The sequence below is a fragment of the Balearica regulorum genome, chromosome 15 (genome assembly GCF_011004875.1).
Source record: "Balearica regulorum gibbericeps isolate bBalReg1 chromosome 15, bBalReg1.pri, whole genome shotgun sequence".
Lineage (NCBI taxonomy): Eukaryota > Metazoa > Chordata > Aves > Gruiformes > Gruidae > Balearica > Balearica regulorum.
The window spans coordinates 12,870,811-12,889,052 of NC_046198.1; the positions used below are offsets into that span (position 1 = coordinate 12,870,811).

Sequence of the window (18,242 nt, forward strand, 5' to 3'; positions counted from 1 at the left end):
TAGGTTCAGATTGCAACAGAGCAAGTGCTGAAGAATGTAGTAGTGCCTCCTGAGCCAGCTAACCTGATACTTCATGTTCTCACCCTTGACTTGCTTCTGTAGGACCCGTCCTTTGACACGATCAGCAATGTTTTGCTGGATGGTGCTTGCAGGAGCGTTGTCTTTTGGCAGCATCTCTAGTGGAGTCCCCGCTATCAGAGACATGGAGAGCTTTGTTATATACCACGGGAGCAGAACACAGTTTAAAAACATTTTGCAGTGCATGAGTTTGTAATAGCTAGCCAAAATAAATTGTAGCATTATAAATCAAAAGTTAACTATTTTTTAAAATTTAAAAAATATGTAAGAAAAACTAATTAGCATCAGTAAACACCCCTTGCCAGAATGAGGAAGGATTCTGGCTTGGTTTCAACAGGATTTGGGTATGCAGTTCCCCTAAACTAATCCTGGCCGCCTGGGTCTGCGTAAGACAACACAAGCAAAGCTGACAGATGGTCAGCGTAGCCTGTCACGTCTTGGGCTCCTTGCTGAGGCTTGGGCTGGATGTGAAGCTGAACGACTGGACCAAGATCAGCAACTTGTTGCATGTGAACCTAGCAGAGCACTAATTCTTCCCCCTAGGTTACAGAGGCATAGTTGAGGCAGTGGTCTGCAAAGGATACGCTATGCTTTCTTACCCATCAAAAGCTACTTAGACCATATAAAAAAATTAAAATTGGATTACTAATAGTTCTGATCATTAGCCTTTACTCTGGCTTATTTCTCACATGACAATCCGTCTTTTCCAACAGAGTTGATGCAGGATGCCACCAGCGGCTCTTTGGCCCCTACCTGAGTGGTAGCCGATAGGAACCTTGATCTTTGCAGCAATGCATATGCTACTCGCAGCTTTTGACTGATGGAAGAGTCTGGCTTGGCGCAGGTGGTTCTCATAGGCTTTGTCTATATTGGGGCTTGAGGGAGTCCGCTGCTTAGTTTTCGAGGTCTGAAAGACACCAAGGTGAGTTAACCTCAGCAGTGACATTTCTCACCTCTGATAATTGCCACGTTGTACCAGAAAGATTCCCTTCCCACCTGACTGGCTCGGCTTGCTGGTTAGGCAGGAGCTCAGTGGCATTATAGAAGACTAAAGATATTTAACTTATTTCCTCATGCAGTTTGTACTATGTTTCTCTTACTGTATTTAAAAAGCACCCTAGCTCCACTGAATCTTCTGCTCAACCCATCCCCTTTAGAAAGGAACACAAAGGGCCTGCCCTGTGGAAGTTTGGTTCAAGAGAGCGAGATCTTTTTTCTCTAACTGTCCTCTCCTGGTCTCTCCTGTTCTTCAGCACTCCCCTGGCCAGGGAGCACAGCTGACTCCTCACTGCAGGCTCCGACAGCAAACTCCTGGTACTTGCACTGTCTCTCTTGTGACACTCTGGGGTGGAATTGGCCTCTAGATACTTCAGCTCAAGCATCTCCTCCTCAGAGGAGTGGGCTGAGGAGACTTTGCTCCCAAGGTCTCTGTGTTGGGCTCTGGAACGCCGACTGACTGCAATGAGAGAGATGTTTTTGGTGTTGGCAGAAATTTCCTTCAAGGTCTCCGGACTCAGTGGAACAGCAGCAGTGTCCGCAGCTGACTTTTTCCCATGCAGGTCTAGAGAGGTGGGTGAACGCAGCCTGGAAGTCATCTTTCTTGCAGCAACACCTGTTGGTTTCTGCTGAAAAATCAAAGCAATTGGCATCATGATCTGCTTTTCATTCAAAGCTTTTATACTTTTCCCCTTCAAAGCACTTTCAAACATTTAGAAGACATTAAATTTCAGCTCAGGTATTTTTATAACAACTTCTATGAAACAAGAAACAAAGGCAAAGCTTCTTGTATATCTCCCATATAGAGGCATGGCTACAAAAATGAGTCAGCTGGTGAGCAAGAGACTGATGAGCTCCTAACTCCCTCCTGTTCCAGAGTACTGACTGAAATCGGTCTCACCAGATACTCATCAAATCTGTGCCCAGCAGATCAGTTAATGGCATAAAAGGAGGTGATCATCCTGGACAACGCAGGCCCCCTCACACCAGGTTGCATGGTGCATCTCTATTTACAACTCCCATCACTCCACTGGACACACTGGAGCCCAGGTGATTCACACAGAGCAAGAGCGCCTTGGCCTCTTAAGTAAATCCCAGGCTTTAAATCCAAGGCCAGTGCTCTAGGAGTGATTTTACAGCCTGCCAAGGCTTACCTTCCTCACATACAATTGATTTAGCTCCTGTGCATGGTCTGTCATCACAAGAGGAAGGTGCTATCCACGACAAATGTGCCTTGAATTAAAAGTTCCTGCTATACTGACCTGCTGAACTGGGCTTTCTGGCAAACCAGAGAAAGTTGGGCTGAGATGGGTATCCAGAGACCCCTCCTTCCTCCAGGGTGTCGTTTTAGATGATATGCAACTGTCACTGTGAAAAGGATACGCCAAGAGATTAACGGATGAAAGCACAGGCCCTTTATCAACAGAGAGAGGTGAAACATGTCTAGATGAGAGCTCTCAAGCTGTGGGGAAAGCCAGAAGCATGGTGAACATGATAATAAAGAATGCAGCAAGGAAGGACTTCAGGATTCACGACAAAGGGAGTTTTTGTCCCATGACCTTCACAAACTTTGCTACTTTATTTGATTTAAATGCTTGCCAGTCAACAGGAGTAAATCCAAACATCTCCCATAGCCTGCTCTGCAGAGAAGGTTCCTGCTAAAACACAGATCTGCTTTGTGAGAGCAGTATACCAGGAAACTCTTTTTCTGACAGATTCCAGTTTCTAAAGGTTCTTCCAGTTTGATATCTCCCAGCTTTGGGGACCTAGCTGGGAGGTGCCAGGTCCCCGTGCCCTAGAGAATAAGTCTAATAATGAGAAAGATTCCCATTACCTGTCTGACTCAAGGGTGATGGAGGGAATGTCAAACTTCATCCCCCAGGGAAGATCCTTCACGTTCCCAGGCAGACCCGTGCTGATCTCATCTTTATTAGGATCCAGATGCTGACTTACATCCAGAGAAGGGCTCTTGTGGGGCTGCAGGAAGAGGGACGAATGAGATCCTCAGCAGATGTTTCTCACTGTAAAGCCCCTCCTCTAGCCCGGGCTCTCAGCCTGGGGTCACAAAGACACTCATGATACCTCATGTGCTTTTTTCATAGTTCCAGCCACCTGCTACATGCTCCCCTCCTGTGGAAGGGTACCTGAAGTAGTTTAAACTCTCATAAAACAACATGACTAGCATTAAGTTTATTATTCAAGGTGAAACCCAACTCCTTGCCCCGTTCATTCTATGCAATCATAATAAACAGGAGATGCTGCTGCCTGGATTTCCTGCTGAAGACTGTGGCAATTTCCTGGCAGCCCCTTACTGTCTCAAAACACACACAAGTTTTTCAAAGACAGAGGGGCTAGCAGCATCTTCCCTGAGGACCTCAGTAACAACTGTGCCATGAGTGAGCCGATAAGACAGTCTCCTTTAGCAGTCACTCGGAGAGTTGCATATGTAGTAATCTAAGCCTTTGCTTTTCTGTTTGCCACCAAGCCTGTTACCTCTCTCAAATCCAATGCAACAGAAATGGGGAGGATGATGAACATGCTGGCTCATGCACAGCCCTGTCTGAGTCCTTTTCTGTCTCAAAAAGCCTTATTAATTCTCTGAGTCAAAGGGAAGGAGAGCAGAGACATGTTCATAAAACAAAGCTCTGCACAGCTCCTGACTGACCCCAGGACCCAGCCAGGTTTTGGACGTGTACGAATCTCTGGCCATGACACAAGATCATGGGACAGCATGGGTTCTCCAGCACAAGGGTCTGCTCTGCCTTACCCTGAGCATGCTGGACATCATTGAATGTAGCAGAAGCAGGCGGTTCAGTGTCCTCTCCTCCATCTCAGAGAGGTGCAGGTGGTGTAACCTCGCCAGTGTCTCTGGGACAGGAACGTTCTGGGCTGGAGCAGAGATGAGGAGCAAGAGTTAAGGATCACTCCTAGGGAAACAGCTGAGAACTGTGGAGTCATGACATCCAAGACAAGGTTTTCTGGGTGGATTGTTTCTCAGTTTGGCATCAGAAAACAAAGCTCAGAGATAATGGCAGAGCAGGAGCAAAGGTGCTGCTTTACCTTTTATCAGCATCTGCTGCTGCTGAATAATTTCTTCGCAGAGTAGCATGTGCTGCTGCAGTCGCTGGATCACAAAATCCTTCTGGCACAAGAGATTGTCCTTGTACAGCGTATTTGCCTGCAGTTCTGTGTTGCCAAGCTCAAGCTGCTGGGCTCTGCAGAGGAGCCTGAGCACCTCCTGCTGATCCTCACTGGTGATTTGTCTGGGGAAAAACTCCTCCATCTGGGAAGCTTTTTCCTTGGCATTTGCCAATTGCTGCTCCAGCTCCATCTGAAAAAGATAGATGGGGGTTGTCAAGGCAGTTCAGCTTCTTGGGATAACAAAGGCATCTGAGCAAATCTCTGCTGTGTCCTTCACACTGAGATTAAAGTAACATTGACAAAAAGTATTTTGCTTGTTCTACCAGCAGCCACCATGTTTCCGTCATGGCAGATATATCCAGATGCACAGTCATTGCCTAGAGTAACTCACAAACATTTAATGTTAGCTACCAAAAAAATAATCACCAAAAGTGATTACCAAAACATTGATCAACCAGACTGACAAACCCTCAAAATGTCCCTGAAAGGGAAAATGGGAAGAATTAGCTTACTTCTGGGTGGGCAAGCCCAGACAGCGGGTTTGTGATTTTCCCTCACCCTAAAAAAACGCAGCGACAGAGGCAGGATGCAAACATCAGCGTTCCCATGGTGCTTCCTCCGGCAGCCCAAAGTATTTAGGAGTCCCATGGCGATACAGGTGCCACGCTGCTTCTGTGGTGCTAGCCCAAACCCACGCTGCTGCCATCCTGCCCCCCAGCACTCACTGGGCAGAGGGCAGAGCTGCGACCGTAAGGCCACCTTCACCTCCTCACCTTCAGGGCTGCCGTCTTGCGCTGTTCTGCCAGCAGCAGGTTGATCTCTTCTCTTGCTACTGTAACTTCATGAGGTTCAGGTGAATCTGTGATACCCGCTTCCCTGTCTTCTTCCTCTGCATTTTCATCTCTCTCCTCCTGTGCTGGCTCGTCATACTTGCATGCACCCTGAGCCTTCTTTCGCTCCCAGCTGCCAGCAAACAAGAAAGGAACTTCTGGGGCGTGATGACATAACTCTAACGATGCATGCATAGCCCTTCATTGTATCTGTCCAACTTCTTCTTGCATGACAGCAGCAGAACTAATTAGTCCAGGCTGCTCTGGAGCTAGACAAACCATGCAGAAGAGTGCAATTAGCTTCCTCCCGTTTAGAAGTCTGTAAGACAGGCCTCCTATGGGATCTTTCCATGGCAAGGAGAAAAGTGCTTTTCCCCACCTCAACACAAATTGTTGCTTATTCATAAGTACTTGTTGAATATCTTTAGTATCCTGAAGACTGTTTTAACTACAAGTGACCCAAATCCTAAGGGACGATAAAATTTACAGAGGCATTAGGTGGGTGACTAGCAATAATGAGAAGGAACTGACTCTTACAGTTTATCCAGGAGAAAGGGATGCTGCTGCTTTCTCTGACATGAAATCATGCCTGGATGCAGTGCATCCAGATGGAAAACACTTCACAAACACAGAGTGACTGCACCATGGAAGGACCAACAATCCCAGTCTGCACTGCCATCCAGCTTTTCCATTATAACACAAGTCCAGAATAAGGTCCAAATAGAGGTGAGGTATCTACCATCTATACTTTTAGTCTTCAGTTTAAACTTGGTGCTAGAGGTAGCTGATTGCCTTATGGAGCTACATCAGGCAATTGCACTGCAGTGCTGCAGTCTCTTTACAAGCACCAGGAAGGATTAGGGATGTGTTTCTCAATAGCAGAAATCACTCATCGCAAATATAGTGCCTTAATCTAAGGCTCAGAGTCGCATGGATTTAAGCTGCCTTAAATCCCTGGGTATCTTTTGCAGACCACCACCTTCCCAAGTTTTTCCTCATCACATAGGTAAATCTCAAACCTGCACTTGATGTCATCCTTTTGCCATTTTTGTTGGGGGGACCATGGGATATTGGCATTTCTCATGGTGAGTTTGGACGTCCACCTGTAAGTCGTGCTGAAAGCTAAGGAGGTACTCACTCTGTGATTGTTAGCAGGTGCCTGCAGGTATCAACGTGCAGCTCAATGTTGGTGTTTTCCAGCTCCATCAGGCTGCGACGCATCTCCATTTGCTCCCTGAAAGCCCCCATCAGCTGCACACGCAAGGCGTTCATTGCTTGGCCACTGTGTGCCTCAGAGCCTTGGTGCCTCTCTGCTGCGGGAGATGACATTGCTGATCTGACGTTAGGCCAGGTAAACTTCTGCCACGTCCTCACAAGACTACTTTGGGACCAAGCCACTCAGTCCGCGTGTTACAAGGCATTCATTTATAGGACTCTGCTTTATTCTGCAGTCTCTTGAAGTTAATTGTGTGCTTAAGAAATCTGATATAGCTTTATGGTTGTATTATTAGCAATAAATAGGCCTCATTGCTACTGCTTTTGTGAGAATTGAGAGGATACTGCATTGCAGGGATATCTCTTGCCCCTTTCCACCCGCCAAAAAGAAAAAGGTATCTGTTTTCTGTGCTTGTTATCTAGAAATGACCTTGGATATTGGTAGCAGAGGCCTATTATACCTCGTGTCTTGTCTGTAGAGAACTTGACTATTTTTATTTCATTCCTTGCCAGATTCACTGACAAAAGGAACAATCCCCAGGGCAGAACAATCAATGCGTTAAAAGCTTTGCCCTGCCCCCCTCTCTATTTTTTTTTTATTATTATTAAGTGCAATGAACCGTACAACAGAGCTCCATGTCCTGGCACAGCCTCAAAGCCCGCGATGATGCAGGCTACAAACTCGGTCACCTCTCTGTAAGAGTCAGGGCTTCCCACAGCAAATGCCACTACTTGATGTCAAAGCTCTTTTTAAGGGCAAGTTTGTGAAATTTAACACACTTTAATGTTGGGGATGATGCTGAGAAGGTTGAACGTGTTGTCCAGCATCACACAGCACATCAGAGACCGGCTCACACAGAAAAACAGCTTCAGTGCCCCTGCCTGCCCCTCTGCCCATCAGACTGTGTTCTCCACTCTGCCTCTTTACAAGCACTGTTGAACCAACTTCCCCTCGCCATGTCTGCATGGAGGTCCACCAAGTGCTACCACAACACATCCACATCCAAGCTCCTCTCCCAGCTCCCTTCCCTCGACACCCCAGAACAATTCTTGCTCCTGGCTCTACCTTGCAGATCCCTGAGGTTGGTGCTGACTGTACTCTTCTCCTTCTCCTGGTTTTTGACCCTCTCCTTCAGACGCTCGATCTCCCTGCGGAGGTCCGCAATGATGCTGGTGTATTGGTTGATGTGGTAGGAGACGTTCTGCAGGTTACATTTTACCTGGCAAGCCAGAATACGTGAGCATTTGTCCCACGGTTCGTTATTAGTGCAATGGCTGCAAACAAAGCTATGCTTTTGGTTGGAGGGGCCCTGAATCCTGTGGTGGGGAAGAATTTGCCCTCATGAGTGGGGAGACTGTACATTAGTGGTTTTCCCTAATTCTGAGAAATTCCCAAAAGATAACAGAGAAGAGCCAGGGACCTTGTGTCCACAGGGAAAACACAGAGATCCACAAAGAGCAAAAACCCTGTTGTAGATCATTGTTCATCTTCCTTCACCCCACAAGCCTCTCCATTTTATTCCTCCTTTCTGCAGCCCCTCAGTTCCTCTTCTAGGCCCAGCATCCCCACTGGGACATTGCCCATACGTTGTCCGCCCAGTTTCCACCCATCATTCCTTATGTTCTGCACCCAGGTCCATACCAGGCACATCCTCCTCTGCCTTTCCATTATTCTGCTCCCTTGTTCTGACCCTCATATTCCTCTTCTCATCCACAACCCATGCAATTTGCTTTCCACTGTTCCCTCCGTCTGCTTTTCATCTCCTCTATCGCTCACTCTGAGCTTCTATACCATCCTGCACTGCCCCCTCCTGAAGGTTGTTCTGCCTTCATCCACTACATCTTCTATTTCCGCTTTGCAAGCTTTTAATCTCTACCCCCCACCCCCTTGTGAGTTGTTTGCTCATTTACCTGTGTCTTGATGTTTTTTGCTCGATAGGCATAGATCAAGGTCATTCGAGATTCTTCAAAGGAGGTGCTGGCTGGGCTGATGTGTGCGATCATAACAGTCCTGCTGTTGCCCCCTAATGAATCCTAGAGGGATGCAACATGGATGTGGTTAGTATGGACACATGACAGGGGCTTGCTGCTCAGTGGTAACCACCACAGCTGGGCACCCCTGCGGTTCATTGAGATTCTGGTGGAGAATCCCAATTAGGACTGAAGAAACTGCTGGTAAAAGACCATTCATTAGGCCCTCTCTCCATCAACAGCAAAATCAGTAAGTCATTAACTTCCTACAAAAGAAGAATTTTTGCAAGATCATCACAATTTCCACAAATATGCTGGCAGCTTCACAGCGCTGCTCACAACAGAAGGCTGCCTTTTGCTCCATCCCTTCTCTTCCCTGCCTTCCTCGAGAAAACACATCTGTCACGCAGCGACAGCGGTAGCTCAGCACTGAGGCTTGAGGTGAGGTTCATAAATGAAATTGTAAAGGATCCATAAAATAACCAGTGTAGCAAAGAGCCTGCCTGCGACCTTTCTGATTTCCTAAGGGAGTGGTAACTTATGACAGCTCTTAGTCAATTAGTCACTCTTTCTCCTGTCCCCAAAACATCCAAATTTATTGGCCAATTTCAGCCAAATCTCATAGATGGGATGAAACATTCAAAAGTAGTAAGTTCATTAAAAAAGAAAAAAAAAAATCACTTATGACCTGCGAGCTTAGAGACATATGACCCAATTCTATAGGATTTCCTTAACCCTATAAGAGGTCCTTCCTTAACAGCACAGATTGACAAGACAACATGTTTATTGTAGAGACAGCACTGTCCGAGTCAAGCCCTGATTGCATTGCAAAGCTCATGCAAGATCCTGGAGGAGCATTCCAAGCTGGATGAAGACAATGCACAGAGATATTCAAGGATCAGCTCTCAAGCCCTGGCTGACCTGGGCAGCGATACCAGCAGCGGACACACCAAACTCCTTGCTGACCCATAGCGTACAGTACCTTCAGCAGGCGCGTGAGTTTGCTGTCTCGAAAATTGACAAACTGGGTCCGGCTCCCTCCCTTCTCGCTCAAAGCGTTGATGCAGTTGCCCAAAGCCAGCAGCGAGCGGTTGATGTGGGCTCCTTCCTTCATCCTCTTGCCCCGGTTCTGAGTCTGTTGGGAGGGGAAGGAGGGAGAGGGGATGGTTCAGAATGGTGGGTCTGCATCTGGGGAAGATGTGTGGCATCACCGGGGTCAAGGCTTAGATGCCAAAGCGATGCCTCTGGCAAAACCAAGCTGGAAGTGTAGGGTTAAACCCCACTCTGAGACACAGAGGTGCTGGTAGGAGTACGTTTATTGGAAAAGATGACCTGGCTCTGACCTCTTGGTTCTTAAAAGAGAATTACTGATTATCTTCTAAAGATAATTTCAGAAATCAAGATGCATAACTATATCACTGCAGAATTCCTGGCCTCAGTAGAAACACTGGGTATATAAAATCACTCTCCCTCAAATCACCTCCCTGACTTCCAGCATTTCCTCCTTCCCATAGGAGCCAGCGCCTTGTTGTCCACCCACCAGCATCCCTCTATTCCACTGGTACCAGCCTTCTCTCCGACAGCCCAGCCGATCCCTAACAGACCTCTGTTTCTCTATAGCTGTGAAATTCTCTGCTGCTTTTTCAGACCTGAGAAAGTGCTGTACCCAAAAGCTGGTTTACGTTTTTCTGATTATACTAGTTGGTCTAATAAGAGATATCACCAACACCATCAAACTTAGTCTGGTTTTAGGCTGTCTCAGGAACAAACTACTGCTCTAGAGCAACAGAGAAACACACAGGGCTGAGAACACACGTGCAGACCTACACGGCAGGCCAGGGAATCCAGCCTGGTCCCACCAAAAGCTGCCGAGCTCCAGCCATACCTGTGCTGCTCTCTCTGACCCTGCCAAATCGACCATGAAGAGCTTTCCAGTTCTCATTTCCTCGCCGATTGCCTGCCTTTGGCTTTTCTGCATCACCGTCACCTGCAGCACTGCGTGCGAGCGGGAGGACGTCTTGTTGGCAGCAGTGGGTTCCTGGGTGCGCTGCTTGTTTCCTTTTGTTAACAGCTGCATGATCTAAACGACAGAAAAGCACACCGAGATGTACAGCTCTGCCCGAGCCACGGCATGACTAGCAGCAGGCTGACCCCCTCACCCAGGGCACAGGCGAACTCTGGTCCCGCTCACGCCAGCGGGGTTTTTGCTGTTGATTTTCCCCAGATCTCCTCCCTTTGGCTTGTGACCTTGCAAGTGCAGGTTTGTTGGGTTTGGGGCTGTTTTCCTGGGAGGGCTGTTTATCTCATGTCCGAGGCACATGTAGAAGTGCGCATCAGTATAGCTCAAGGGAGTTTTTGTTATTTCTTCTCCCTCTCCGAGTGGTTTGTTGACAGATGTGTACACAAATCAAAGCACTCTTGTCCTTCCAGGAAAGCAGCACACGCCCTGGGGAAGCAGAGCTAGCAGAAGGTTAGCTGGGGATTTTAGCCACTCACATGGCTCCATGATCAGCCCTTTCCATACAGTTCATCACATTAATCTGGTTCCACCAAGGTCCTGCTACACAAGGTCCTTCCTGCCGAGTAAGGCACAGGCAATAGGAATGCATCAAGAAATTTTAAAGCATTGTTGCATATGAGCACAATCCTCCTCCCTTTCTCCTCACCACGGACCGTAGCCCCAGGTACCTCCTGAGCATTTGTAGTAGAGACTTCTGTAATTCCTGCTATCTGGATGCTGCCTCTGGAGTCCTCTCTCAGGTCTAAGAACCCCGAGGATGGGTTCAGGAGGTCACGGATCACTTCGTTATAGATCTGAGGGCAAGAAACAAGGGGTTGGTGTGATACTAGCATTGGGTCCTTAGATCTGCAAAGAGGGTCGAGTTGATCCTATGTTTCTTTGGGGTGGAAGGGAGGAAGGGGAGATTCGAGCTGTACAACCCGAGGGGAGCACTGTGTGATGGACAGACTTGGGCACTCCACTTCCCATTGCTCCCAGGGGCTTGCTGAATTCCCACAGAGCCTGGATCCAGGGAACACAGACACTTCACCTCCAGGTAGGACATGGAGACTCTATAATCCATCTCCTCAGTGGCAGCTTCAAGGGCCTTAAAGAGGTCATCAAGAGTGCGGATGTAGATCCCTGGTTCACAGTCTGTCCCTAACATTGTGTAGGTTTTCCCTGCTCCTATTAAAGATACAAAGAAGAGCAGCAAAGACAAACTTGCATGTGAGAAATTTCCCACAACAAATAATGCTTGGTTCCTACTGATTTCTGTCCTTCGTCCCCTCATTTCCTCCAGTTCCTCCCCCCACAATGAGATTGCTGCAGGGAAGACATGGCACGTACCACCCAAAATGGGCAGGAAGAGGACTCGCAGATGGGCGGATAGGTAGGTTAACTGCCCACCTAGGTGTTCAGAGCCAGGGTAGGAATGTATTTTCATGTAGTCTGTCATCTATAGGTGCTTTCCACAGCTGTATCTGTTCTCCCAAGATCAGTCTCCCTGATCTCCTCCTCCTCTTTAATGGGAAGATTTGTCTCCACTGAATTCTGCCCCAGTTAAGCGACTTCTCAAACGGGGCAGCTTTGCTGTTACTTTAGCATTAAAGGAAGATCCACGCTTCTGAGTGAGAATGGTATTTTAATGCTTTGGTCTTGTCCTCACAATAAGCAATTATTGGCATTATAGTTCATTTCTGATTTGTACAGGTACAGTTTATTCATCTGGACTACTACAGCTACAGAGGCTACTTTACCTGTTGGACCGTATGCAAAAATGGTTGCATTGTAACCAGAAATGACTCCTCCTATCAGTTTTTTGGTCGTGGACACATATACTTCCTCCTAATTCAGTCAAAAAAAGCATAAATTTATGGTCAGGCATAACAGCTGTCCAAACAATCTATACCTAATTGCATTCTCCATGATTTTCTCACTATGTTTTACAAATTTCCTGAGCTTTGGAACAATGTGTGAACCATTTGAATATTGACACATCATCAAAATGAGCAGAAAAGCACAGAGGTTTATTGAATTTTCTAAAGGCAGGCAAGATGCGGGACCGTACTAAAATAAGTGTCCTTAAATTTGATTATTTTCTTGGACTCTGAACATGGAATGCTTTGTTTTTCCTTTGTGTCTGCTGAAGAAGGGAGTAAATTCTCTCCCTGACCTTATCCTTTATTGAGAAGTGCCACTGGGCCTCCAGAAATGTCTTAGGCAGCATACAAGGATGTTAGACAGAAGTTTCACATGAAAGAGAACACAGACGACTGAACTGCTTGCGAGAAGCAAGGCTGCTGTCACATGATGGTGATCACAAGATGCAGGTGCTGATGAAATCCTCATCCTGCACCTCACATCTGTCTGCAAAACACAGCTCAGTAAGGGCACTAGAGCTCCCGTCATGAGCCTGTACAAGAAGAGAGGCACCGAGAAGAAGCGTGTGAGCGCCAGAGCCAAGCAACGTGACAATGATCTCATTCACCGGAGACCTTGGGAGACAAAGCTCCTCGTCTCTGCTCAAGTGCGTTGCATCTGGGGAGTCCCGATGCGGGAGGGAGAGGCAGACTGAACATTGCCCCTGTCTCCTCGTGTCTCTGGCAAAAGGAAAACCCTCACAGTCCTCTCACCTTCAGCACCGTCGCCTTTTATCTGGGGGACACATGGCCTCTGGGATGTGCAGTTCTACTCACCCACCAAAAACATTCATCTAAGCAGGGAAAACAATTCTAACGTTAAGCCTTTTGGTTAATAAAAGGGAAGGATGTTACCTGGGTTGCTCTGTGATCAAAAACCATGTCAAATACAAATGTTTTTTCTCGGGATCTGTTAGCTCGCAAGATGTCATCCCGATCTTCAGTTGGATCCATCAGGAGCACCCTCTGTTATAAGATAAAGTCAGAAGAAGAACCGATATGTCTGGGTTCAGCTACCAGCCTGTCAGGATTTCTTGCAGCACCATCGCATCTCTTGGCTCGAGGAATGTTGCACTACAGCTTTGCATGGAAAACACACTTCTGTGCCCAACACTGAGGCTGACAAGCTTTGTTTTGCAACCGATGTTGCAACTTCTGTAATTTGGAGAACTAGTCGCTGCTGCAAAATGCTTTGAAGGTCCATTGTGCAGTGAAATAGCCGCTGAAATGTAAGGGTGGTTGCAGGGACATGACACCCAACCAACCCCCATGCAAGCGGGAGGGGGACAGGATCTCTTACCTCAATTTTCAGCCAAGATTCACACAGAATCTAAATTAAGTTCCTTGGGAGCAAAAGTGCCCAAAGTCATCTTCAACGCCTTTCCTACAGAAGGACTGATAGAAATATCTGCATTGCTCAAGGACAGAAACTTCATTCCATTTCTGGCTTTTCTTAAGGAAGAAACAAAGGTGGGAGAGGAGTTGCAGCACGTTACAGAACTGGTTCTGTTTCTTTTCAGTCCCTTAGGATCTATTTTAGTACATAATTATCACAGCATATAATTACTGTGGAGAATGGTATTCTTTCTCCTCCACTGAAATGGCTTGTAAGGAGATGCTCAAACCTCAAGGGAAGGGACAGAGAATTCTGTGTCTCCTACTCCAGAGGAACTTTCACTCTCTCTCAGGTAAACAGATCATTAGATAAGCAATTAGAGCTTAGATCAACCACCACTTGACCTACAGAGTAACCGCACTGGTGTGCCAGGCATGGGAGAGACACAAGTATGTAGGACAAGTGCCCATGGGCGTTCAGGAAATGTCAAGACTTGTTTTTTTCTTTTTTCTTTTGCATTTCCTGCTAAATTCCAAGATTCTCATGAGTATCTCTAGTTTTGATCTGTAAGTTTTCAATTACCAGAATGACTTTTTTTTTTTTTTTTAAAGCTTTAGTTTTCACTAGTCCAGCTCAGGACCTTAAAACCTGAAGCAACACAGGAACAAACTCCGCACAGAACTCTTGGTTTATCCTCGGTGGCAGCATTTGCCTGCAAAAGATGGGCTGACACGTAGTCATGCGCACATGCAAGCGTGACAGCCAAAAGCAGAGCTTGGAGAATGAGGTCAGCATGCTTCCTTTAGAAGTTTGCTCTGGAACACTCTCAGTCCCCTTTTATTCAGTCCTTGTAACATCCAAATGTTGCTCACAGCGTATCCACGCATCCAAAAGAGTCCTTCTCTTTCAATCTGGGGCTAACACCTTTTCTAACTAGCAGTATTCTAAAAGCATAAATCTGCTGTTGCACGGAAGCATGAAAACATAACAAGACGCTGACAGAGTCAATTTTGAGTTAGGATTAATAAGCAGACAGAAGCAGTCCTAAATGAGTTAGGCTGGGAGTAAAAATAGCAGGGAACATGATGTAAATCAAAATACACCAAGAAATCTAAGTACTTCAACTGCCCAGTCAATTAATTTGCTTTCATAATTACAGTTATTTGCATTATTAAGAGAAACTCATTCTCATAAATAGAAGTTACTCAGACTAATGTAATGCACATTTCCTTCCCAGATTTCCATTAGAGAAAACAGATCTCAGCAATGATGCAAGTCTGAATAAGCTGTATAAAAATAAAGCTGATATCCTTGTGAGGTTAATGGCTGCTTTAAAAAAGAAAAAGGGAAAAAAAAAAAAAGTATGTTTCACCAGTAAGGTGCTAAACAAAAAAGGCATTTGTAAGATAATCCAAAAAGAAGAGTCATGCTGTCTTTGCTTCTGAAGGCTGCTATCATTTGACTATTGCATGGAGACAAGATATAATACAGAATTAGTGTGCATTCGGAAGGGTTCAGAGACAGATCAGCTGAGGCACGATAGGAAATAATGGTATTTATGTTGGAAAAGAAGGTAAATAACAAGGGCACAATAAAGATACGTAAATAGATGTAGCGATGTAGAAAAGGTAAGTGGGGACCTCCTGCAATCCCTGCCTCTTCGAAAGAGGAGCAAGAGGTGAAAGATGCAGAACTGGAGAAAAGAAGTGCCATTTGCACAGGAAGCTGCATCCCTGCTGCGTCACAGCAAGGCCGGGAGTTACACAGGATCTGAAAGCGAGTGTTTGCATGCGAACCAGAAGAGCCAGAATCTTGTGGTGGTCCGTGTGGTACCCGGCAGACTCCCTGGTGCCCATCGCGGGGGCTGTCCTGCAGCCCAGGCACAAATCCCAGCTCACCTGCTCACCCACGCTGCGGGCGACGAGGGCAGCTCCCTCCTCCACTTCTGCTTCGTTGATGGGACGGATGCGAAGGGCCACCTGCACACACAGCACACACCTGTGGCTTGTGTGTGCTGAGGCCACCCAGACTTACCTGCAACAGGGCTCAGCTCTGCGCAAGCACCAGCGGTACCTACAGCTTCTTGCTGCATCTTTTCTGCTGATCGGTCTTAAAAAACGCTTAAGCTTAGGGCCTAGAGAGTTTAAGGAAGTTTATAAAGTTTAAACCAGTTAATTCTCCCATGATTTGCACTTTTATCTTGACAAATTTTTCCTCCCTCTTCCCTGTTTCTGTCTCTAACACAGCAAGACCCCAACTGATTGACAGAGAAGGTGGCAGAATGAACTCAGCTGTGCCATTGCTGCAGCCAGCAGGAACCTTTGGAGGTCTGGGACCGTGGTACCAATAGCCATAGAGCTGAGCACACTCACAGATTCCCCAGGTGTTCCCAAAACACTGATTAAAGTTATCCGTGACAAAGAAAGGGAATTGCATTTCACTAAGTACCCATTTCATCTAATCCCAGGTAGCAATCATTATGAGCCTGTTCAACCAGATCAGAGCAAGCTGGCCCTGATCTGTGCAGGTCCCGCGGGGTTCCTCTGAAGCTGGAATTCACGGCAGGACTGGAGCAATTATAAAGTAGCAATTAACTGCCAGTGCCATGTGCCACAACTCAATCAGTCAGAAACACAGTACTCCGTTTTGAAACACAGATGATAATTTGACTCGAAGATTTAAAACACACTGGCTGTATTTGTCAGCATTAATAATAGACAAGAGCACATATAGTTCAGCCTGTTTAATCTATAGGTGAAGCAATAGAGAAAATGTGGTGTCACGGATCAGCTGTGGGGTTAATCAGGCCCCCTGAAGCTGGGGTCCTGCTCTGGCCCTGCCTCACTCTGCAGCTGCGGGTGAGTTGCACAATCCCAAACCTGTGTGCCTGGTGGAGGGTCTATTTGAAATCCCATCTAAAAGCTGTCCTTGGGGTCTCAGCTAATAACAGAGATTTGAAAAATTCTATTTTCACCTTTCCATGACTGTTTTCCCCTTCATAAAATACAGCAGCATCCCCTTAGCAGCTCCTGACAGGAGAGCTGATACTGATAAAACACTGTATAATGCACAGAAATGATGCCTCATCACGAGGGAGTGCAATTATTGAAACAGACTTGCGCTGCAGCCCCACTAGTCACAAGCAACTAGTTTCTATAGGAACCAGATTTATTTCCACAATAACAAGCTACGTGTCAGTTTAATGAGGGTTTCATGCACAGCTCCCAGTCTCAAGCACTGTAGTAGCCATTTTTGAGTACTTCCAACAACAGCAAAGGAACATTTATTTCTTCACTGTGGACATCTCAGAGTATAAGGTGAGCTCCTTGGCTTTGGATAGCTTTTAATATTTAACTTAGCTTCATCATCTCCCTAAACACGTCTGAGTGACACTATTATGAGCATCTCATTCCCATGGGCTGAACTCATCTCTTAGAAGCATTTGAAAGTATTATCTTGCCCACCATAATCCCCAGTCCTGCAGGAGGAGTAGAAGATAGTGCAAGTCTCTCTTGGGCAACCTTAACCTCCAGAATAGTCTGGTCAATCACTGTATCTGGTAGCCCTGGCCACTGAGGGTAAGAAAACAAACCAAATAAGCAGCATGTGGAGACGGGTCACACCGAGTACTAAGGCTTTTCCTGGCATTAGAGAGGAATGCAAGGTATTCTAGATATTATTGACTTTATTTTAAGTGCTTCTACTTTGAGCAGAGGTTTCCACGTCTGCCCCAGTCATATTTCAACACATTGCAAGAGTAATGCTTCAGCTTAACTGAGTGCCACAGGGTTGAAGGTTGAAACTTGGGAAAGGATTACATTTTCAAAGCACTCTTACTCTGATCAACACAGAGAGATGCCGAGGTCCCACAGCAATGGTGAGGACTCTGACAGGACAATAATCCCAGCCACTTTTGGCTGCTTATTACAAATCTGTCACTCAGATCCCAAAGAGACAGGCACACTGAAAATCACTGCCCAAGGAGGGCTAACCACCACCTGCCAGGTTACCCAGCCTCACCTCCTCTACTACACATTTTTCTCCTCTGCAGGATACTTAAACCCAACTTTTGCTTTTAAATCACGCAGAGCTTTGTGCACAGAGAGCAAGTCTGGTTTTTTTTCCTCTGGCTGGATCACAGAGCACAGGAACACCAGACGACAGCTGGGAAACATGACAGGAAGGCTACTGGGGCTGGGTACAACCCGGCTGCTTCTCCCCATCCCATGTCCTCTCCCAGGCAGTGGACTCACCGTAAGCTGCTGCTCCTTCATGGCCGAGCTGCGAGATGATGCCAGCTGAGGGCCAGGTGATTTGCCCGGGGAGGCACACATCAAGTCAGAGCCCTTCAGGAGGCTGCAAAAGCAGGAGACTGGTTCAGAGGCAGCAGCGATCGCCCCAGGGAAGGGAGAGAGGCAACACCTCCACCGCTCTCCCAGGTGGGAGATGACTGCAGAGACAGCAGGAGAGGCAGCAGTGAGATCCTGAGCCCCAGGGCAGGAACAGGCTGCAGGAAGCCACCACTGCACCTTGCACAGAATACAGTGAAAGTCATCAGGAACTGGGAGTGGCACTGGCTCGTTTGGGGATGTGACAAGCAAAATGACCCACCTAAAATGTCCAAATTAGTTCTTTATGTGCAAATCCAGCTGCACACCCCCTTGGTGAGCAGGCCACTGGCTTCATTTTCTGCCCTCTAGGATGCCAGATTTCTCCTCCTCTCCTTCCCCTAGGATCAAACACGCAGCACAACC

At 46.8% G+C, this 18,242-nt stretch overlaps 1 protein-coding gene across 2 annotated transcripts; it reads right to left on the reverse strand.

Moving 5' to 3' along the window:
• Nucleotides 1-1,057: 1,057 nt before the first annotated feature.
• On the reverse strand, nucleotides 1,058-18,242 carry LOC104632810 (kinesin-like protein KIF19). Of its 2 annotated transcripts, none has more exons than XM_075767322.1 (18): nucleotides 18,100-18,224; nucleotides 17,742-17,938; nucleotides 15,387-15,467; nucleotides 13,008-13,118; nucleotides 11,991-12,078; nucleotides 11,282-11,418; nucleotides 10,920-11,045; nucleotides 10,117-10,311; nucleotides 9,214-9,366; nucleotides 8,172-8,294; nucleotides 7,327-7,480; nucleotides 6,184-6,376; nucleotides 4,989-5,178; nucleotides 4,135-4,405; nucleotides 3,842-3,963; nucleotides 2,909-3,051; nucleotides 2,337-2,442; nucleotides 1,058-1,703 (listed from the first exon to the last, which is right to left on the reverse strand). In XM_075767322.1, exons 2-18 carry the CDS (start codon nucleotides 17,820-17,822, stop codon nucleotides 1,218-1,220), a joined length of 2,760 nt encoding a protein of 919 aa, XP_075623437.1. In that variant the 5' UTR covers nucleotides 17,823-17,938; nucleotides 18,100-18,224; the 3' UTR covers nucleotides 1,058-1,217. The 2 variants fall into 2 exon arrangements, with proteins under 2 accessions (XP_075623437.1, XP_075623438.1); XM_075767323.1 differs by having other exon boundaries at nucleotides 1,059-1,703; nucleotides 6,184-6,358; nucleotides 17,742-17,844; nucleotides 18,100-18,242.